The following is an 18,995-nucleotide window of genomic DNA, read 5'->3' on the forward strand; positions in this document are numbered from 1 at the left end:
TCCATCACTGGAAAGAGAGGCTCATTGGACAGGCAAACTTTATATACCCCAGTACAGGGGAATGCCAGGGCCAAAAAGTGGGAATGGGTGGGTAGGGGAGTGGGGGGGGGTATGGGGGACTTTTGGGATAGCATTGGAAATGTAATTGAGGAAAATACATAATAAAAAATATTAAAAAAAAGAAAGAAAATAAAGGCTCACAGAGATTTGCAGAAAAAAAAAAAAGAAAGGCAGAAGTCAAAGTGTCATTTGCAGAGAGATATAAACTACAAATGGACTGAGGAAAAAAAAATCAGGGGAACAACACCTTTTACACTAGCCATGAATAATGTAAAATTTCATGTGTAAATTCTACCAGGAAAATTTAAGACTTGTTTGACAAAAATGCCATATCTTTGAAAAAATAGGTTGAAGAATATACCAGAAAGTGGTATTGTCATACTCTCTAGGACCCTCAAACTTCAGAATGACACAGAAACTTACTAATATTTATTTTATTTTAGGACTTAGCTGGCTACCTCACAGTTAGCACATCTAAGTTAGCTTGAGTATTCTAGTCCACATCTGCCACATGACCTCTTACTTTTCACTGAGTCCTGGCATCTGTTCCTTCCACCTCAGTGTAATTTTGGAGAATCAACCTGGCAACTGATTCATCTCACAGAGCCTCTGCTCCCAAAGTGACATCATTCCTCTCCAGCCTCAGCTTTTGGCCATCAGTTCTTTAGTGCCTCTAAAGCACTTTCTTCAAAGCTAAATAACTTAAAATTATATTTGATATTATAACTATCTTTTGTTTCTCCTCATCAGAGATCTGACAAGGATAAATATTAGCTGAGAAAACAGGAAATACAGAGTAAGAAACTTTCAATACTATAGAAATGGCAGAGACTAGCTGGGTAGTGGTGGCACATGCCTTTAATCCCAGGACTTGGGAGGTAGAGGCAGGCAGATTTCTGAGTTCGAGGCCAGCCTGGTCTACAAAGTTATTTCCAGGACAGCCAGGGCTACACAGAGAAACCCTGTCTCGAAAACAAACAAACATAAAACAAACAAAAAATGCAGAGACTGCTAGCTGCCTGGACAGTCACCTAACATTTGTCTGCAACATTAGGGCATCCATCTTTATCTCAGAAGCCTAGAATACCTAACAGGATTCTTGTAAAGCAGGGATATAGAAGAATATTCATACTTTGTTCCTGCAAAATCAACTTCCCAATGTCCCATTTGGCCAAACATTGGACGGCATGCTGATCTATGCAATCAGAGTTTTTTGACCAGAGTTTTAGCTTTGCCATATTTAAAGAAGACTGTAGATTGAGGTTCTGAGTAGGCAGGCTTTACTCGTTTGCAGCTATTTACCTGTTTACATTTGAAAATGGCTACAGGAGGGTAAACAATGCCTATTTTTGTAATTAACTAAATTAGTACCTAACACAATTACAGGTTTGATTGAATGACTACTAACTTGCATTTCATAATTATCCTAAACAGTTTGAAAGAGTAACTTTCAAGACCTGGAACTTTAGGTTACATTTTTAAGTGAATAGCTTATGTCTGATACATAAAACATGGTTGAAACATGATATAATGTATTGTAATGTAAATAACTTTAAATTTTTATGGATATATTAATTCTATACCAATGTAATTTATTTGCCCTGTTGATGCTCTTTAGTGTAAACAGATTAAACTATCTACCCTTTCATCCTATTATTTATGTATCACCCTTTTCATATTCATTCCCCCTCCACCATTTTGGCCCTAGCACAAGATAGAAGAGAAGGAAGAACAGAAGAAAGAAAAAGAAAGAGATCCCTGAATCTAACCGCTTTTACTTTGTTTCCTCTCTGACTAAAACCATTAACATCTATTGACCAACCCCCCTTAAAGGATGATAAAACTTCCATTACCCATGGAACAACCAAACATCACCCACCCAGTCTCTTGGAAATTAGCCTGTTTTCCCTTAAAATTGATGTACATACTTTAATTTTTCTAAACACATCCATCTGCCAAATTTCATTTCTTTGGTTACCTCTTGAGGTTTTTTTTCTGTGGCATGAAATAGAGCTTGATTACAAAACAAACAAACAAACAAACGAAAATACATTATTAATTTTTTCTACGTTTTTCAGGTTAACTTTTATAAATGTTGAAGTTTCTAATACCTTTGCTATTGATCATTGATCTATCTTCTCATTTCTTAATGGCAATGGTCCTGGCAAACCTGCATGAGATTGAATATGATTTACCTATACTGGAAGATTTCTATTTCAGGTGATTAATGTACTGGCTAGTTTTGTGTCAACTTGACACAAGCTGGAGTTATCACAAGGAAAGGAGCTTCAGTTGAAGAAATGCTTCCATGAGATCCAGGTGTAAGGTATTTTCTTGAAAGACCCCAGCGAGGAGACCCCCATTCAAGTCCCAAGATGGCACGCACACCCAAGGAATCACGAGAGAACATCTTGATGCAAACACACAAGGCAGTTTAATGATGGAGCTTTGGCCGACATGTATCTCTCGCAGGAGACAGAGGAGTCGACCCTGAGGTTCAAAAGTTAGGAGTTTATATAGGAAAAAAGTCGGGGGATAGGGGAAATTGGTGCAATTACACACAATTGGACAGTTTAAACATCAGCAAATTGTATGTGCAGATCGAGGTAACAGCAATTCTGAAGGGCTTATCTATGTCAGCAGAGCATCTGGTTAACATTTAACCCATGTCAGAAGGGAGGAGACAGGAGAATTGCTAATCTTGTTATGGCTATTTCTTTGAGAACAGCTAATATTATTTTGGTAGCTGCAGACTTAATCATTTTGACCGCTAAAACTATGTTTTTACATTTGTTGAGTCAGCTTCCTTATTTGGCTCTGCACTTTGCCTGCTAGTACAGTTTGGAAAGTTCTTTTCGAAGGGGGAAGGTACTGGGTGGTCTTGAATTCATTTTGGATATTACATTCCCCTCCCCTTTTCCCAGGTACATTTCAATCCTGAAATGATATCTCACTTTTGTTACAGTTACTGATATTGTTGTCTAAGCATATAAACTTCTACTCAAACTATTAAGGATACATGGGCCAAAGGTTAAGAACAAAAACAGGATAAGAAGGGGTAGGAAACAGGACTAGGCAGGGACCCTTTCAGTGACGCTTGAGGGTCTGGGCGTGATGCAGGTGCAAGAAGATCAGATCTCCGACTAGAACTGGTGAGATATCTTTGGGGTACCCGGCTTGTTTGCTGTAGCCAGTTGTGACCAGACTTCTTTCTGCACCACCTGCAAGCCTTTTAACTTAGCATACAGATCATTATTACAACAAAATATGGGTTCAAACACATCATTTTTAGACAGTGATGGGCATGGGAGCCCCATAAAGGATCTCAAAAAGAGTAAGACTGAATCAAGAGGGAGTATTTCCAGTTCCAAATGGGGCAAGGGGAAGGAGCACCAAGTCTGCGCCAGTCTCCATGGTTACTTTTGTCAAGGTCTCTTTTAGAGTTCTGTTCATTCTTTCTATCTGTCCTGAGCTATGAGGTCTGTCCACACAATGTAATTTTCATTTGACCTCTAAATACTTGACCATGCCCTGACTTACCTGGGCAACAAAGGCAGGGTCGTGGAGGGCCTCAGTAGAGCCAGCATTTCTTCTTTGTTCTTATTTCTAGATAATGGCTACATCACAACATTTAGATGGATGAAATAGGCAGAGCTCCTACCATCAAGCTACTAACTTTTGCTTTTTTTTTTTTTTGGCCCTTTAATACCTCCTTAGACAAAAAATTCTTTAGAAAATTCCATTGTAGATTAAATGTTACACAAAATGGGAGTTACATAACACTGTCAATAACAAGTTTAAAGCAGCGTTTCATTCTATATGCTCATTATAATTTCAAAGCAACAGTTTCATATGGTCTTGCTTTTTGATAGAGCACACTATGGATTGCTGTTGATACCCAGGTGAGGGCCAGTGAAATATAAGGCTAGAGTCTGTGAATGGGCAATGAAATAGGAAGGTGGGGCTAAGAGTTTCAGATAGAGAGGACAGGGGATAGACAGAAGAAGGACAGAGAAGATGGAGGAAGAGGACCAACCAGATCCATGTGGCTTGAAATAGCCACAGGTAGCTATGAATATCATAAAAGAACATGAATTAAATAGGGCAATTTGTCCAATCTAGATGGGCAGCTTGTATCAATATCAATTGGCTCTGAGATGATTGTGTAGACGTTTTGTGGGTTGAAATTTTACTGTTATAAATCTGACTGATAATTTACAAGCCTCTAGAGTTTTGATTTTACTGGGTTAAGGGAATTGTGACAGCTAGCCAAAGGGAGCAGATGACTGGGATTGAGAGCAGGTTTGGAGGCAGGCTTGTGGGGATAGACATGGGGGCGGGGAGACCACCACAGCCAGAGCATAGCAGTGATAGCATGGGTGGATTTTTAATTATTACATGCAACAGTACACCTGCGGCTTTATTCTAGGACTTGAATTTTTTTCTTGAACAAAAAATTTCACAAGCCAATTTATCTTTTTAGTGTAACCATGAAAGCTCATTTTATTCCTAATTATGCAGCATTTAATTACTATTATGAGGAGTGGGTACATTCTATTCTTGAGTCTAACTTNATTACATCTTTCTAGCAAAAAAACTAAAACTGTCTCTTAAAACTTTCTTCCGACTGGGCAGTGGTGGTGCACGCCCTTAATCCCAGCACTTAGGAGGCAGAGGCAGGCGGATTTCTGAGTTGGAGGCCAGTCTGGTCTACAGAGTGAGTTCNAGGACAGCCAGGGCTACACAGAGAAACCCTGTCTCAAAAAACCAAAAACCAACAACAGAAACAAAAAAAAATCTTTCTTCCATGTCCTGAGCTATCGTTCTTGCCAGCAAGAACACACTCGGACAACCGGATTCTTCTGTGGCAAGCTTTATTGCTTCTTAAGGAGGGAAGACCCCGGAAAATGGTGCTGCTTACATAGCCCTCAGTGTGGCGTTTCAGCACCTGATGTGGCGTGTCAGCTCCTGATTTGTTGCTCACCCATCACCTCATTACTACGCCCTGAGATGGGCAGTGACTAGGCGTGAGTTCACTCTCGCACTTGCGCACAAGGCTTGTTTACTAGTTAGGCACAGTAGAAGCCAACGCCATCTTATAATGGTGATTGCTCGCGGCACGGCTCTCCACACTTCCAATGATTATTTGAATCAAATCAGAAATTCTGTAAAATTGTTGATTCAACAGAATTAATTTTTGAAAGTTTGCCTTTTCGTTGACCTGTAGAAAATCTGCTCAGTAGGGTGGGCTAGTTGTTCAGGATTATCATGTTAATAATGAAAGGACAGGCTTGTCAGCTGCAGGAAGCAATCCTGAGATGAAGTCTTATTGGGATCTTTCCTCATTGAGCTTCCCCATCACAGAGTATGCAAAAATTGTGGGCCACTCCAACCACAATCACCAGATCTTCTGAAGTCAATTAAACTAACAAAGAAATTTCAAATCAATAGTCAGAGGCTTGCTCCTCACATGATGCTAGAGCTCATGGAGTTAACAACTGAGATACAAGCATTACTTCTTGACACCTGTCTACATAAAATACAAACAAAATTCAAAATGTAATTTAGGTTTATTTTGTCTGGGCACATGTATGTATGTATGTATGTATGTATGTACATATGTATGTGTGGCAGCCCATGCTTGAAGATCAGAGGACAACATTCAGAGGTAATTACCCCTTTGTATTTCATAGGTACTGGGAATACTAACATGGGTATGGTCTTGTTGGCAGGTAAGTTTGTTCCCAAAGTCATCATGCTAGCTTTAGCCACAAAGCTCTAATCTTAACATTTCTTCCCTTTTCCCAACCTTACTTTCATTTCATAAATAAAATATGCTACTCTTATAAGTAAAGCATTTATTGGGGCTTGTTTACAGTTTCAAAAGCTTTGTACCTTATCATTATTGTAGAAAACATGCTAGGGAACATGGTGGATAGAGACAGATATATTGATGCTCAAGAAGTAGCTGAGAATCTTACATTTTGATCTATAGTTATTAAGAAGAGAGAGACACTGCACCTGACCTTTTGAAACCTCAAATACAACCCGTAATGACACATTACTCCAATGATGCCACTCTTCTTTATCCTTTCAAAGAAGTGCTACTGCCTGATGACTAAGCATTCAACTCTATGAACACTTAGGGCAATTCTTACTCCAACCACAATACATGATGGGAAAGTTATGACAGCAGGAACTTAAAGAAGCTCATCAAGTTCCATACACAGTCAAGAAGCAGGAGATTGATGGATAGTTGCCATCAAGTTATTTTCTTACACTGCAGCATTTCCAGCACATGCTTCCAACCACAATCACCAGATCTTCTGATGTCAATTAAACTAATCAAGAAATTGCAAATCAATAGTCAGAGGCTTGTTCCTCACATGATGCTAGAGCTCATGAAGTTAACAACTGAGATACAAGCATTACTTCTTGACCCCTGTCTACATAAAATATAAACATAATTCAAAACGTAATTTAGGTTTATTGTGTCTGGGCACAGGTATGTATGTATGTATGTATGCATGTATGTATGTACATATGTATGTGTGGCAGCCCATGCATGAAGATCAGAGGACAATATTCAGATGTAATTATCCCTCTGTATTTCATGGGTACTGGGAATACTAACATGGGTATAGGTCTTATTGGCAATTAAGTTTGTTCCCAAAGTCATCATGCTAGTTTTAGCCACAAAGGTCTAATCTTAATATTTCTTCCCTTTTCCCCAACCTTACTTTCAATTCATAAATAAAATAGGCTAGAACTTGAAAGGTCCATAAAAGATTTAATAATTACAACACTATGAAAGCCCACAGTCCATGTGTCATGTGAGACTCAAGGCAATCTCTTATGTGTGAGCTCTTACAACATAAGAACAAGAGACTATTTTACTACTCACTGGTATAGAATAAGTGTTCTGATTCTAAAACAGAAGAAACAAAACACACCCAGGAAAGATCAGCCCCAAATCCAGAGAACAAACACACAACCTGACAGCTCTACTTTTGGCATGATTGTGTGAATGATCCCAAAGTCTTTACTTACCACATTGCTCAATCTTAAATAGTTTCTATTCAGCAGGAAGCTTTTAGTGTCTGAAGAAGTGTTAACATATTATGAATATTTAACATTTGCATTATTTAACTCCAGTTTGAACTACCTCGTGTTGAGATATATATAAAAAGTTCAATAAAGGGCTTGCAACATTTTCCACATGTGGCATTTCAGTTTCGTATGAATTATGAGGTGTTTCACAAGTTCTTAGTAAGTACAAAAGACCTTGGAACATTCTTCACACTTGTGTGGTTTCTCTCACAGCTGAATTCTTGAATGTTGTTTAAGACCAGAAGACTGGTAATAGGTTTTGCCACATTCTCCACAACTGTAATGTTTCTCTCCAGTAGGAATAATCCGGTGTTCAGATCATGCTTTGGAACTTCTGAAGTATTTGGCACATTCTTTAGATTTGTACGTTTTCTTGACAAAATGAATTTTTGATGATCACTAAAGTTTTTGTTGAACACTTGGACATATTCTTTGTATTTGTAAATGTCACCACATTATGAGTTAACTTGTGTAAACACTAGTGTATATTTGTAGAAAAGGCTTTTCCACATTAAACGAGTAGAAAAAATCTGGCAAATTCTAAAAAAGTTGACTTGCACTTAACAATTGAATGTTTTCTAACCTGTGTGTTTTCTCTTGGGTTCAGAAAGTAATTATGGACAATAGAGGAGCAGGCTACATACTTCCTAATTGGAGGGTTTGTCTCCCATATGATTTCTCTTGTGGTTAGAAAATAGTGCTGGTCATTGGAAGTCCTTGCCACATGCTTCACAGTAGTAGGGTTGGTTTCTCTCTGGTATTTTTTATTTTTTGGGCACCAGGCAACATACCATCAATTTTTAAAATAACTTATTTATTTTATGTACATTTTAAGTGCTCTACCTGCATGTACACCTGCATACCAGAATAGGGAAACAGATTCCATCATACATCATTTTGAGCCAGCATGTGGTTGCCGGGAATTGAACTCAGGACAGCACAATTGAAAGTGCAGCCAGTTCTCTTAACTGCTGAGCCATGTCTCCAGGTCCATGAATTTTCTTATGCTTGGAAAGTCGTGAGGGATAATGGAAGGCTTTGCCACATACTTCACACTTGTAGGGTTTTTTTCCTGTATGAATTACCTTGTGTTTAGAAAGTAATGATGGATAATGGAAGGCCTTGCCACATAAGTCACACTTGTAGGGTTTCTCTCCTGTATGAATGATCTTGTGTTTAGAAAGTAATGATGGATAATAGAAGGCTTTGCCACATACTTCACACTTGTACGGATTCTCTCCTGTGTGAATTCTCTTGTGTTTAGAAAGTGAAGATGCAAAACAGAAGACATTCCCACATACTTCACACTTGTAGGGTTTCTCTCCTGTATGAATTTTCTTATGATTGGAAAGTTTTGAAGGATAATGGAAGGCCTTGCCACATATATCACACTTGTGGGGTTTTTCTCCCGTATGAATCATCTTATGTTTAGAAAGTAATGATGCATAATGGAAGGCCTTGCCACATAAGTCACAATTGTAGGGTTTCTCTCCAGTGTGACTTATCTTGTGTTTTGAAAGTATTGATGGAAAATGGAAGGCCTTGCCACATTCTTCACACTTGTAGGGTTTCTTTCCTGTATGATTTCTCTTGTGTTTAGATAGTGATGATGAAAAGCGGAAGGCCTTCCCACACACTTCACACTTGTATGGCTTCTCTCCTGTATGAATTATCCTGTGTTTAGATAGTGATGATGAAACATGGAAGTCCTTGCCACACACTTCACACTGGTATGGTTTTTCTCCTGTATGAATTCTCTTGTGTTTAGAAAGTAGTGATGGATAATGGAAGCCCTTGCCACAATCTTCACACTTGTAGGGTTTTTCTCCAGTATGCATTCCCTTGTGTATTAGTAGTAATGATGGGAAGCGGAAGGCCTTTCCACATACTTCACACTTGTATGGTTTCTCTTTTGTACGGATTTTCTTATGCTTAGAAAGTCTTGAAGGACAAATGAAGGCCTTGCTACATACTTGACTGTTATAGGGATTCTCTCCCATATGAACTCTCTTGTGTTTAGAAAGTAATAATGGAATGCAGAAGGCCTTGCCACATACTTCACACTTGTAGGGTTTTTCTCCTGTATGAATTATCTTGTGATGAGAAAGTTTTGATGGAACATGGAACACCTGGCCACATACTTCACACTTGTAGGGTTTTTCTTCTGTATGAATTATCTTGTGTTTAGAAAGTAATGATGGATAATGGAAGGCCTTGCCACATACTTCACACTTGTAGGGTTTCTCTCCTGTGTGAATTCTCTTGTGTTTAGAAAGTGAGGACAGAGAGCGGAAGGGCTTTCCACACTCTTTACATTTGTACGGTTTCTCTCCTGTGTGAATTCTCTTGTGTTTAGATAGTGATGAAGGAAAACAGAAGGCCTTCCCACATACTTCACACTGGTATGGTTTCTCGCCTGTATGAATTTTCTTATGGTTGGAAAGTCTTGATGGATAATAAAATGCCTTCCCACATACTTCACACTTATAGAGTTTTTCTCCTGTATGAATTGTCCTGTGTTTAGAAAGTAGTGATGAAACATGGAAGGCCTTGCCACATACTTCACACTTGTAGGGCTTCTCTCCTGCACAAATTTTCTTATGTTTAGAAAGTCTTGAAGGATAAATGAAGGCCTTGCCACATAATTCACTGTTATAATAATTATCTTCTGTATGAATTCTCTTGTGTTTAGAAAGTGATGACAGAGAACGGAAAGCCTTTTGACATACTTCACACTTGTATGGTTTCTCTCCTGTATGCATTTTTGAATGGGTAGAAAGTCTTGAGGGATAATCGAAAGCCTTGCCACATACTTCACACTTGTAAGGATTCTCTTCTGTATGAATTATCTTGTGCTTAGAAAGTAGTGATAAAATGCGGAAGGCCTTTCCACATACTTCACACTTGTATGGTTTCTCTNCTGAATGGATTTTCTTATGGTTGGAAAGTCTTGATGGATAATGGAAGGCCTTGCCACATACCTCACACTTGTAGGGTTTTTCTCCTCTATGAATTATTTTGTGTTTAGAAAGAAATGATGAAATGTGGAAGGCCTTACCACATTCTTCACACTTGTATGGTTTCTCTCCTGTATGAATTCGCTTGTGTTTAGAGAGTATTGATGGATAATGGAAGGCTTTGCCACATATTTCACACTTGTATGGTTTCTCTCCTGTATGAACTCTCTTGTGTACCAAAAGTAATGATGGAAAGTGGAAGGCCTTTCCACATACTTCACACTTGTATGGTTTCTCTTCTGAATGAATCTTCTTATGTCTGGAAAGTCTTGAAAGATGCTGGAAGGCCTTATCACATATATCACACTTGTAGGGATTCTCTCCCATATGAATTATCTTGTGTTTAGAAAGTAATAATGGAATGCAGAAGGCCTTGCCACAAACTTCACATTTGTAAGGATTTTCTCCTGTATGAATTCTGTTCTCTTCAGAACTTAATGATGGACTATGGAAGGACCTGGCACATTCTTCACACTTGTAGGGATTCATTCCTAAATCAAGCATCTTGTGATTTTGGAACACTTTTGTCCACTCAAAGACTTTGCCACACTCTTTGCACGTATAACATTTTTCTCCTGCTGAGGAATGATTGAGAAATTAGTGAAGGTAGAGCAAAATTCCGTAAATTTATAATGCTTCTATTTAATAACAAACATTTACTCATAGTTGCATTTGTTCTTATAAACGATAAGCCATATTCAAATTTCTAAACCTGTATTCAATGAAGCCTAAGTTAAATCACAGAATAAGTGAAAATCATGTCACCTTCCACTAAAAGAAGAGCATGACTATATAGAACATGGAACAAAAAATATTAATCAAAAAATATTAAAATGTAATCAAAACATATATCAACTAAGAAAACCCATTATGTAAATACAAGTTAGCTACTAACAGAAATACAGAAATTTCATGACTAGATAAAAACAAAATATAGAATGGTCTACCTTTGAATACACCAGAACAAACAATAATTCTATATTCTATATCATATGAATATAATATATTAAATATATATGATATAGATATAAATATATTAGTATAGAGTTTAGTTTATGAAGTTATGAATAATAAATTTCAAGGGTTCAAGAAAGAAGCTTATGCATATCTTTAGGCATGGTGGGTTTGCGCAGTATGTGAACATTATCCTGGTATTATTCAAACACTGATTTTTCTGCCTCACATCTACTTGCCATCCACACGTGGTACTGTAATGTATATTCTAAGAATTTCCCTTATGAAGTTTGTGTAAATATTGATCCCATTTTATTCTCTAACTAGTCAAGAAAACTGACAAGCCAAAAGACCAACTGTAGAGAGGAAAGAGTTGGACATCTGCCAGCCCAGGGTAGAAGGAAGAGAACGGGGGATGGGGGGAGAGAAAGGAGAAGGACAGGAGGGAAGGAAAGGATTCACTAGGAGGACGGGGTCTGGAGAGACATGATATAAAGACACACAAAGCCCAGAGCCAGACTAATAAAAAAATGCAAGTATCCTGAGAATTTTGGCTGGGAGGTAGCCAGATTAACTTAGATTAGAACTGATCATTCACTGTCCGGTAATTGTCCTGTGAATCTTATCAAATAAATCTTATAGTTTTAGTCCCTTTCATTTTGGAGATAGCCAGGGACAGAGACAAATCTTCACTTTTAAAAATGTATGTACACACTTTTAAATGCATTTTTTATATCTTATATTAAAAAATAAACATCAGAGTTAAAGACTACTTAGAAATAACAGAGCTTTGGCTGTCCTGGGGAATACAAGTTAATCTCATGGTGGAAGAAAACAAAGCTTATGAGATTCAAAGCATCCTTAACATTAGATAATTTCCTTTCAAAGAAAAAGACAGAAAAGTATAGCTTTAAAAGATGATTTATACCACAATATTATGTCTTGATGGCTTTATACTAGATCTTAGAATTTCCCACTCTGATCTCTGATCCCCTCCTCCTGACATACCCGGGAGCATAGAGGTAGCTGCTCCTCTTTTCACATCTGAAGGCTCTTGTATTTGCTCCAGACATGTGACCAGGTATGGCTTAGATGAAGCAAGACCTGTTTGTGGGAAAAGGAAACAACATTGTTAGGGTATTCTCCTGGAAAATAAAATGTCCTTTCTAGGACTGTGTATATAATCAATGAGAAGATACAATAGAGGAGTATAGAGGATTCATTTTTCACATGTTTTCTGATGGGCACACCAGAGTCCTTAGGAGAAACTTAGGACTTCTGTGTCCTGAGCTTCATATCCCTTATTTCATGTCCTTATATATAAGTACAACTTTTAAAAGTGAAGTGTGTGACAGTCTCTGTAAGGGGTACCACTTACTTTCTAACAACAGTGAGACTTTTATGGGGGTGCAGGGAGGAACCAACACCAGAAGAAATAGTTGTAAGGTATATAAATAATTCTAAATTTCCTTAAAAGTAGTCCTATAAACGATATTGTTGGAAGCACAGGCTCCCATCAGATACTGTACAAAAGGAGGAAGTTTCATGCTGACAATTAATGGAAGCTCTCCTTACCCAGGAACACAAGGTTGCTGTAATTCTCCAGCATCACGTCCCTGTACAGATCCCACTGAGCAGGCTCCAGGCATTCCCACTCCTCTGCAGAGAAATCAATGGCCACATCCCTGAATGACAGCATTTCCTGAAGAGAGAGCGAGAGAGAGAGAATAAGAATAACACACACTGTTGGGATTTGGTCTGGTGCTGCTATGTGTTCAAATGCTAAATCTATACTACATGATCTGGTTGCCACAAGACAAGCAAAGTCTAAATGACACCTGCATTTATTGTGTAAAACTTGCTCTCAAATTTAAAACTATTGGTTAAATAAAACTGGCAATAGCCAATTATGTAGAAAAATAGAGGGTGGTATGGCTTCAGTGATCATGCTGGGTGTCAAAGTAAGAATCATGATGAGGAGAAACAGGGAGAAGGGGAAGGCGGGAAGACATGAGCTCTCCATTAGACATGATGGATCAGTAGCATATGCCCAACTGAAATGACCCCCAAATCCCCAGGAAACACCGATGGAGCAGAAATAATTCAGGAAAGTCTCAATCAGCAAGGAATTAGGGAGCACAGCTGGAGAAGTAGCCAGTCTAGCTTTAGAAAAATAGATTAGGCATTATTCCCAAGTAATTGAGCAAAAGCCAAATAAATAAATCATAGTGTGAGCCTCACTGATTTGGAAGCTAAACTGGGATAGAGATAACCACAATTAACTTATATACTATGTGAATTAGAACCATCAATAATAACATAAATACAAAGAGGCATCATGTGCTTCTACATAGAAGTCTAAAGATGGCTCTAATGAGAACTGGAACGATTTCTGATATAGGTAAGTAATATCCCTAAAGTCCTCCTCATCTGCTGTTGTTTGATGGGACATGGATGACAAAGGTCCGAGAATCTTCTATGGTCTAACACTTTTAAGGACCATAAACAGGAGACAACAAGGGCAGCTACAGTATAGTGTGCTGAGTCTGGAGAGATGGCTCAGCAGTTAAGAGCACTGGCTACTCTTCCGAAGGACATGGGGTTGATTACCACATCCCACATGGCCACTCACAACTGTCTATAACTCCAGTTACAGAGGATCAGACAATCTCTGAGACATGAAAGCAATCCTCCTTTACTATAAAGAATAGAAGATCTGTGCCAGTGATTTCAGCCAGACAAGCATCTAATATAGGTAAGTCAGTCAGAAGGCACAAGAAGTACGGTCACACAGCATGAGAGACTTGTCTATTGATGACTAAAACAATAATGTCTTTTCCCATCTGATAAGAGTCTTGCTTTTAAAAACAGGATTCCTATGTGAATACAGTTGACCTTTGTCAACCTTATTTGTTTGCTACAACCCACAGAGGAATGGTTTGTTTGTTTCTTTGTTTGCTTGTTTGTTTTCAGGACAGCATGAAAATCTGTCTAGCTTAAGCAGACAATACCAGAAAGGAGAAACCTGGATGGGGCTCCTAGAAGCAGTACCCACTTCCTCATTTGCAAGCCCCTCATGTGTCTTTAAAAGCTTCAAGCCAGGTTTCTCTCTTCACATAACCCCCATCCCATGTTTCCAGGAGAGCTGGTGCCTGTCTCTCTGTGTACTAATAAGCAGCCTCAACTGTTGTTTTCAACCTCTTTCCTGCCTTTCTTCTTTTTGATCTGTGTTCACAAATCTAACATAATCCATATTTTCACAAATGACCATATTGCATGCTGTAACATCACCAAATAATATCACAAATTAAGCAGTGAGTTGAGGAGCAGAACAGAGAGAAACTGTGTACGCAATTTCCTAAGTCTTTTACTTTTATGTGTTATTAATTCATTCAAATTAAAGATGTTCATTTGTAACCACATTAAGATAACCTCAAAATTACCAAAAAGAAGAATATAAAGAAAAATAATGTATTAGGTTAAGGAATATAGAGCTGTTTCATAGTGGAAAAGAATAGAGGAAGCTGTTAGAAAAACAATGTAAAAGATCATGCTGGCATTTCCATTCAGTATCCTACAAGATTTCTAGAAACATTTGCCAATACTCATTACTTAGATGAACACTAGGAACCAAATTTTAGAAGTACAATCATAAACTTCATCAAAGACTACAAACATCTCTTAAAGGTATGAATAAACATCTCAATGCCATTAAAGTCAATGAAAGGAAATATACAGGAAATGTTAGATACTGTGAAAATAAGAGGCATAGATGACGGAGAATAACCTCCAGGCAATGGTATAAATTGATCTTTAAAAAGGCCATAAAAGAAAAAAACAATATATAACAACAACAACAACAAAAGCTTGCAAAGAGAATATAGATACATGTCAGAAATATCCACCATGACCAAGTTGGCTTTATCTCTTAAATGCAGGGATAGTTCACCATATGCAAGTGAATAAATACAAGAAATCACATAGTCTTATAGACAATAAACACATGGTCATCTCAAGAGGGGCAAAAAAGTCTTGGACAAACTACAATATGCTTTCAGGGTGTAAGTGCTACAGAATGTGAGACTAGAGGGATGTTTCTTCAAGGGAAGGAATGTAAAAATCTGTTTTCCATACAAAGCTTAGAGCTGATTACTAGTCTACTTAGTCACTTATGATATGTATTTTGCTAACTTTGTTCCTCTAGCACATTTAGGTATGTTTTTGTGCTTACAGTACTGAGGTAATTATCACCAGAAGAGTTTAACCTAATTGTGCTAGTGCTTGAATATGACTAAAACAAACAAGTGGGCGTCAGATTCCTCCCATTTGAACAAACAACTACTAGTGAGTTGCGTTGGGCAGACTGCCTTCCTGCCTCCCCTGCCTTGGTATTCTGCTGCAGGGATGCTGTTTGGGAGCATAAGAAAGAGAATGGAGGGTACATATGAGCTCATGGGGAAATTGGGAAGAATTGTGGGGCAATAATTAGGGAAGTGGAAGAACATAAATATGGATCTGAAAGTAACCTTGGACCTTCAACCCCAGCTCCCTACCAGCCTGCAGTCCCTCTCGGAAAACCCAGCAGTGGTCACCTTGATACCTAAACCACACAAAGATTCAACAAAGAAAGAACATTTCAACCACTTTTCCTTATGAATATTCATGCAAAAATACTGAATAAAATGATCACAAACCAAATCCAAGAATACACCAAAACCATAATCCACCATGATCAAGTAGTCTTTATCCCAGGAATACAGGGGTGGTTCAATATATGAAAATCTGTCAATTTACTCCATTATTTAAACAAAATGAGACAACCAAAAGTTATATGACAATCTCAGATGCTAAAAAACCCTTTGAGAAAATTCAAAACCCCTTCATGTTAAAAGTCTTAGAGAGATCACGGATATGAGATCCGTGCATACCTAAACATAATAAAAGTAATATACAGCAAGCCAATCTTAAGTTAACATCAACTTAAATGGAGAGAAACTTAAAGCATTTACACTAAAATCAGGGACAAGACAAGGCTGTCCACTCTCTCCATGTCTCTTTAATATACTACTTGAAGTTCTAGCCAGAGCAATAAGAAAATGAAAAGAGATCAAGGGGATACAATCTGGAAAAGAAAAAGTCAAAGTATAGCTGTTTACAGATAATATGATAGTATATCAGTGAACCCCCCCAAAAAAACCAAACAAACAAAAAAACTCTACCAGAGAACTTCTAGAGCTGATGAATACCCCTTCAGCAAAGTCGCTGGATACAAAATCAACTAAAAAAAAAAATTGCTGGGCGTGGTGGCGCATGCCTTTAATCCCAGCACTTGGGAGGCAGAGACAGGCAAATTTCTGATTTCCAGGACAGCCAGGGGAACACAGAGAAACCCTGTCTTGAAAAATTAAAAAAAAAAAAAAATTCAGTAGCCCTTTTATATACAAACCATAAACAGGCTAAAAAAGAAATCAGGGAAATAATACCCTTCACAATATCTGCAAATAATATAAAATATCTTGGTGTAACTCTAACAAATCAAGTGAAAGACCTGTATGACAAGATCTTCACGTCTCTGAAGAATGAATGTGAAGGAGATACTGTAAGATAGAAAGATTTTTCATGCACATGGGTAAGTAGGATTAACACAGTGAAAATGGCCATCTCATCAAAGGCAATATACAGATTCAATGCACTTCTCATCAAAATTCCCATACAATTCTTTACAGACTTTGAAAGAACAATTCTCAACTTCATATTAAAAAAGAACAAAAAACTAAAAACCACCCAGGATAGAAAAAAAAAGTCCTGTATAACAAAAGAACTCCCACAGGTATCATAATCCCTGATTTCAAGCAGAACTACAGAGAAAGAGTAATTAAAGAAACCTGTATGGTATTGGTATAGAAACACACAGATAGACCAAGGGAATTGATCAGAAGACCCTGAAATAACCTACACACCTCTGGACACTTAAATTTTGACAAAGAAGCCAAAATCATACATTGAAAGAGAGAAAGCATCTTCAAAAAAATGGTGCCAATCTAACTGGATGTCTGCATGTATTAGAACGCAAACAGATTCATATTCATCACTTTGCACAAAACCCAAGTCCTAGTGGATCAAAAAACCTCAACATAAAACCAGATACACAGGCTGGAGAGATGGCTCAGCAGTTAAGTGCACTGACTGCTCTTCCAGAGGTTCTGAGTTCACTTCCCAGCAACCACATGGTGGCTCACAATGATCTGTAATGGGATCTGATGCACTTTTCTAGTGTGTGTCTGAAGAGAGCTGCAGTGCACTCATATCAATACAAAATAAATCTGTAAAAAAAGCAAACAAACAGATACTCTAAATCTAATAGAAGATAAAGTGGGGAGTAGCCCTGAATGCATTGGTATAGGAACAACTTCCTGAACAGAACACTAATAACTAAGGCACTAAAATAAACAATTAATGAATGGGATCTCATGCAACTGGAAACCTTCTGTAAAGCAAAGAACACTGTCATAATGGCAGCCTGGAGAATGGGAAGATTTTCAGCAACCCTAAATCCCACAGTGGGCTGATATCCAATTATATATATATATATATATATATATATATATATATATATATATATATATATATATATATAAAACCTCAAGAAGTTGGACACCAGCAAACCAAATAACCCAGTTAAAAAATGGGTACAGAGCTAAGCAGAGAATTCTCAGCAGAGGAATCACTAATGGCTGAGAAACACTTTAAAAAGTTTCTTTGGTCATCAGGGAAATGCAAATCAAAGGACTCTGAGATTCTACCTTACAGCCACAGCACATGCAGGCAAGGAGGTAGGTAGGGCAATGGAAACACTCCTTGGTTGCTGGTGAGAATGCTAAGTTATATAATCACTACGGAAATCAATGTGGTGGTTTCTCAGAATAATGGGGATAGTTCTACCTCAGGTCTCAGAGATATCACTCTCAGGCATATACCCAAAAGATGTTCTACCATACCACAAGGACACTTGCTCAACTACATTTGTAGCAGCTTTATTCATAACAGCCAGAAACAGGAAACAACACAGATATCCCTAAGGGACAAATGGATAAAGAAATTGTTATTCATTTACACAGCGGAATATTACTCAGCTATTAAAAACAAGGATATCATGAAGTTTACAGGCAAATTGATGGAACTAGAAAACTTAGACTTTTTTCAAACTTACTTTAAGTAGAGTTCTCAAGTGTTTCAAGCTTCCTTCTAGCCCACATACCAGTGGTAGGGGACAAAAAAGATAAATAGAAAACAGGGGTTATGGCCCTATTCAGAAGTAGTTCCTTGGGGTAGTTCCAATCTTTGTTGTCCGGATATCAGCAATTGTACTCGCTAGTTTTGTGTCAACTTAACACAGCTGGAGTTATCACAGAAAAAGGAGCTTCAGTTGAGGAAATGCCTCCATGAGATCCAACTGTAAGCATTTTCTCAATTAGTGATCAAGGAGGAAAGGCCCCTTGTGGGTGGGACAATCTCTGGGCTGGTAGNCTTGGGTTCTATAAGAGAGCAGGCTGAGCAAGCCAGGAGAAACAAGCCAGTAAGGAACATCCCTCCATGGCCTGTGCATCAGTTCCTGCTTCCTGACCTGCTTGAGTTCCAGTCCTGACTTCCTTGTTGATGAACAGCAGTATGGAAGTGTAAGCGGAATAAACCCTTTCCTCCCCAAATTCCTTCTTGGTCATGTTTTGTTTAGGAATAGAAACCCTGACTAAGACAAATTGGTACCAGCATAGTGGGGTATTACTGTGACAACCTGACCATGTTTTGGGAACGACTGTGGAAGGACTTTGGAACTTTGGGCTTGAAGATCCATTC

General features: G+C 38.1%; 1 protein-coding gene across 1 annotated transcript in view; it reads right to left on the minus strand.

Annotated features, from left to right (window-relative positions):
* Window positions 1-18,995, minus strand: part of LOC110308537 — a 58,243-nt gene that overhangs the window by 32,726 nt on the left and 6,522 nt on the right. The window contains 4 exon segments of the mRNA XM_029468233.1: window positions 7,385-7,550; window positions 8,162-10,765; window positions 12,150-12,245; window positions 12,717-12,843. Of these exon segments, the coding sequence (XP_029324093.1) occupies window positions 7,385-7,550; window positions 8,162-10,765; window positions 12,150-12,245; window positions 12,717-12,843 (2,993 nt within the window).

Source organism: Mus caroli, chromosome 13 (assembly GCF_900094665.2).
Source record: "Mus caroli chromosome 13, CAROLI_EIJ_v1.1, whole genome shotgun sequence".
Classification (NCBI taxonomy): Eukaryota; Metazoa; Chordata; class Mammalia; order Rodentia; family Muridae; genus Mus; species Mus caroli.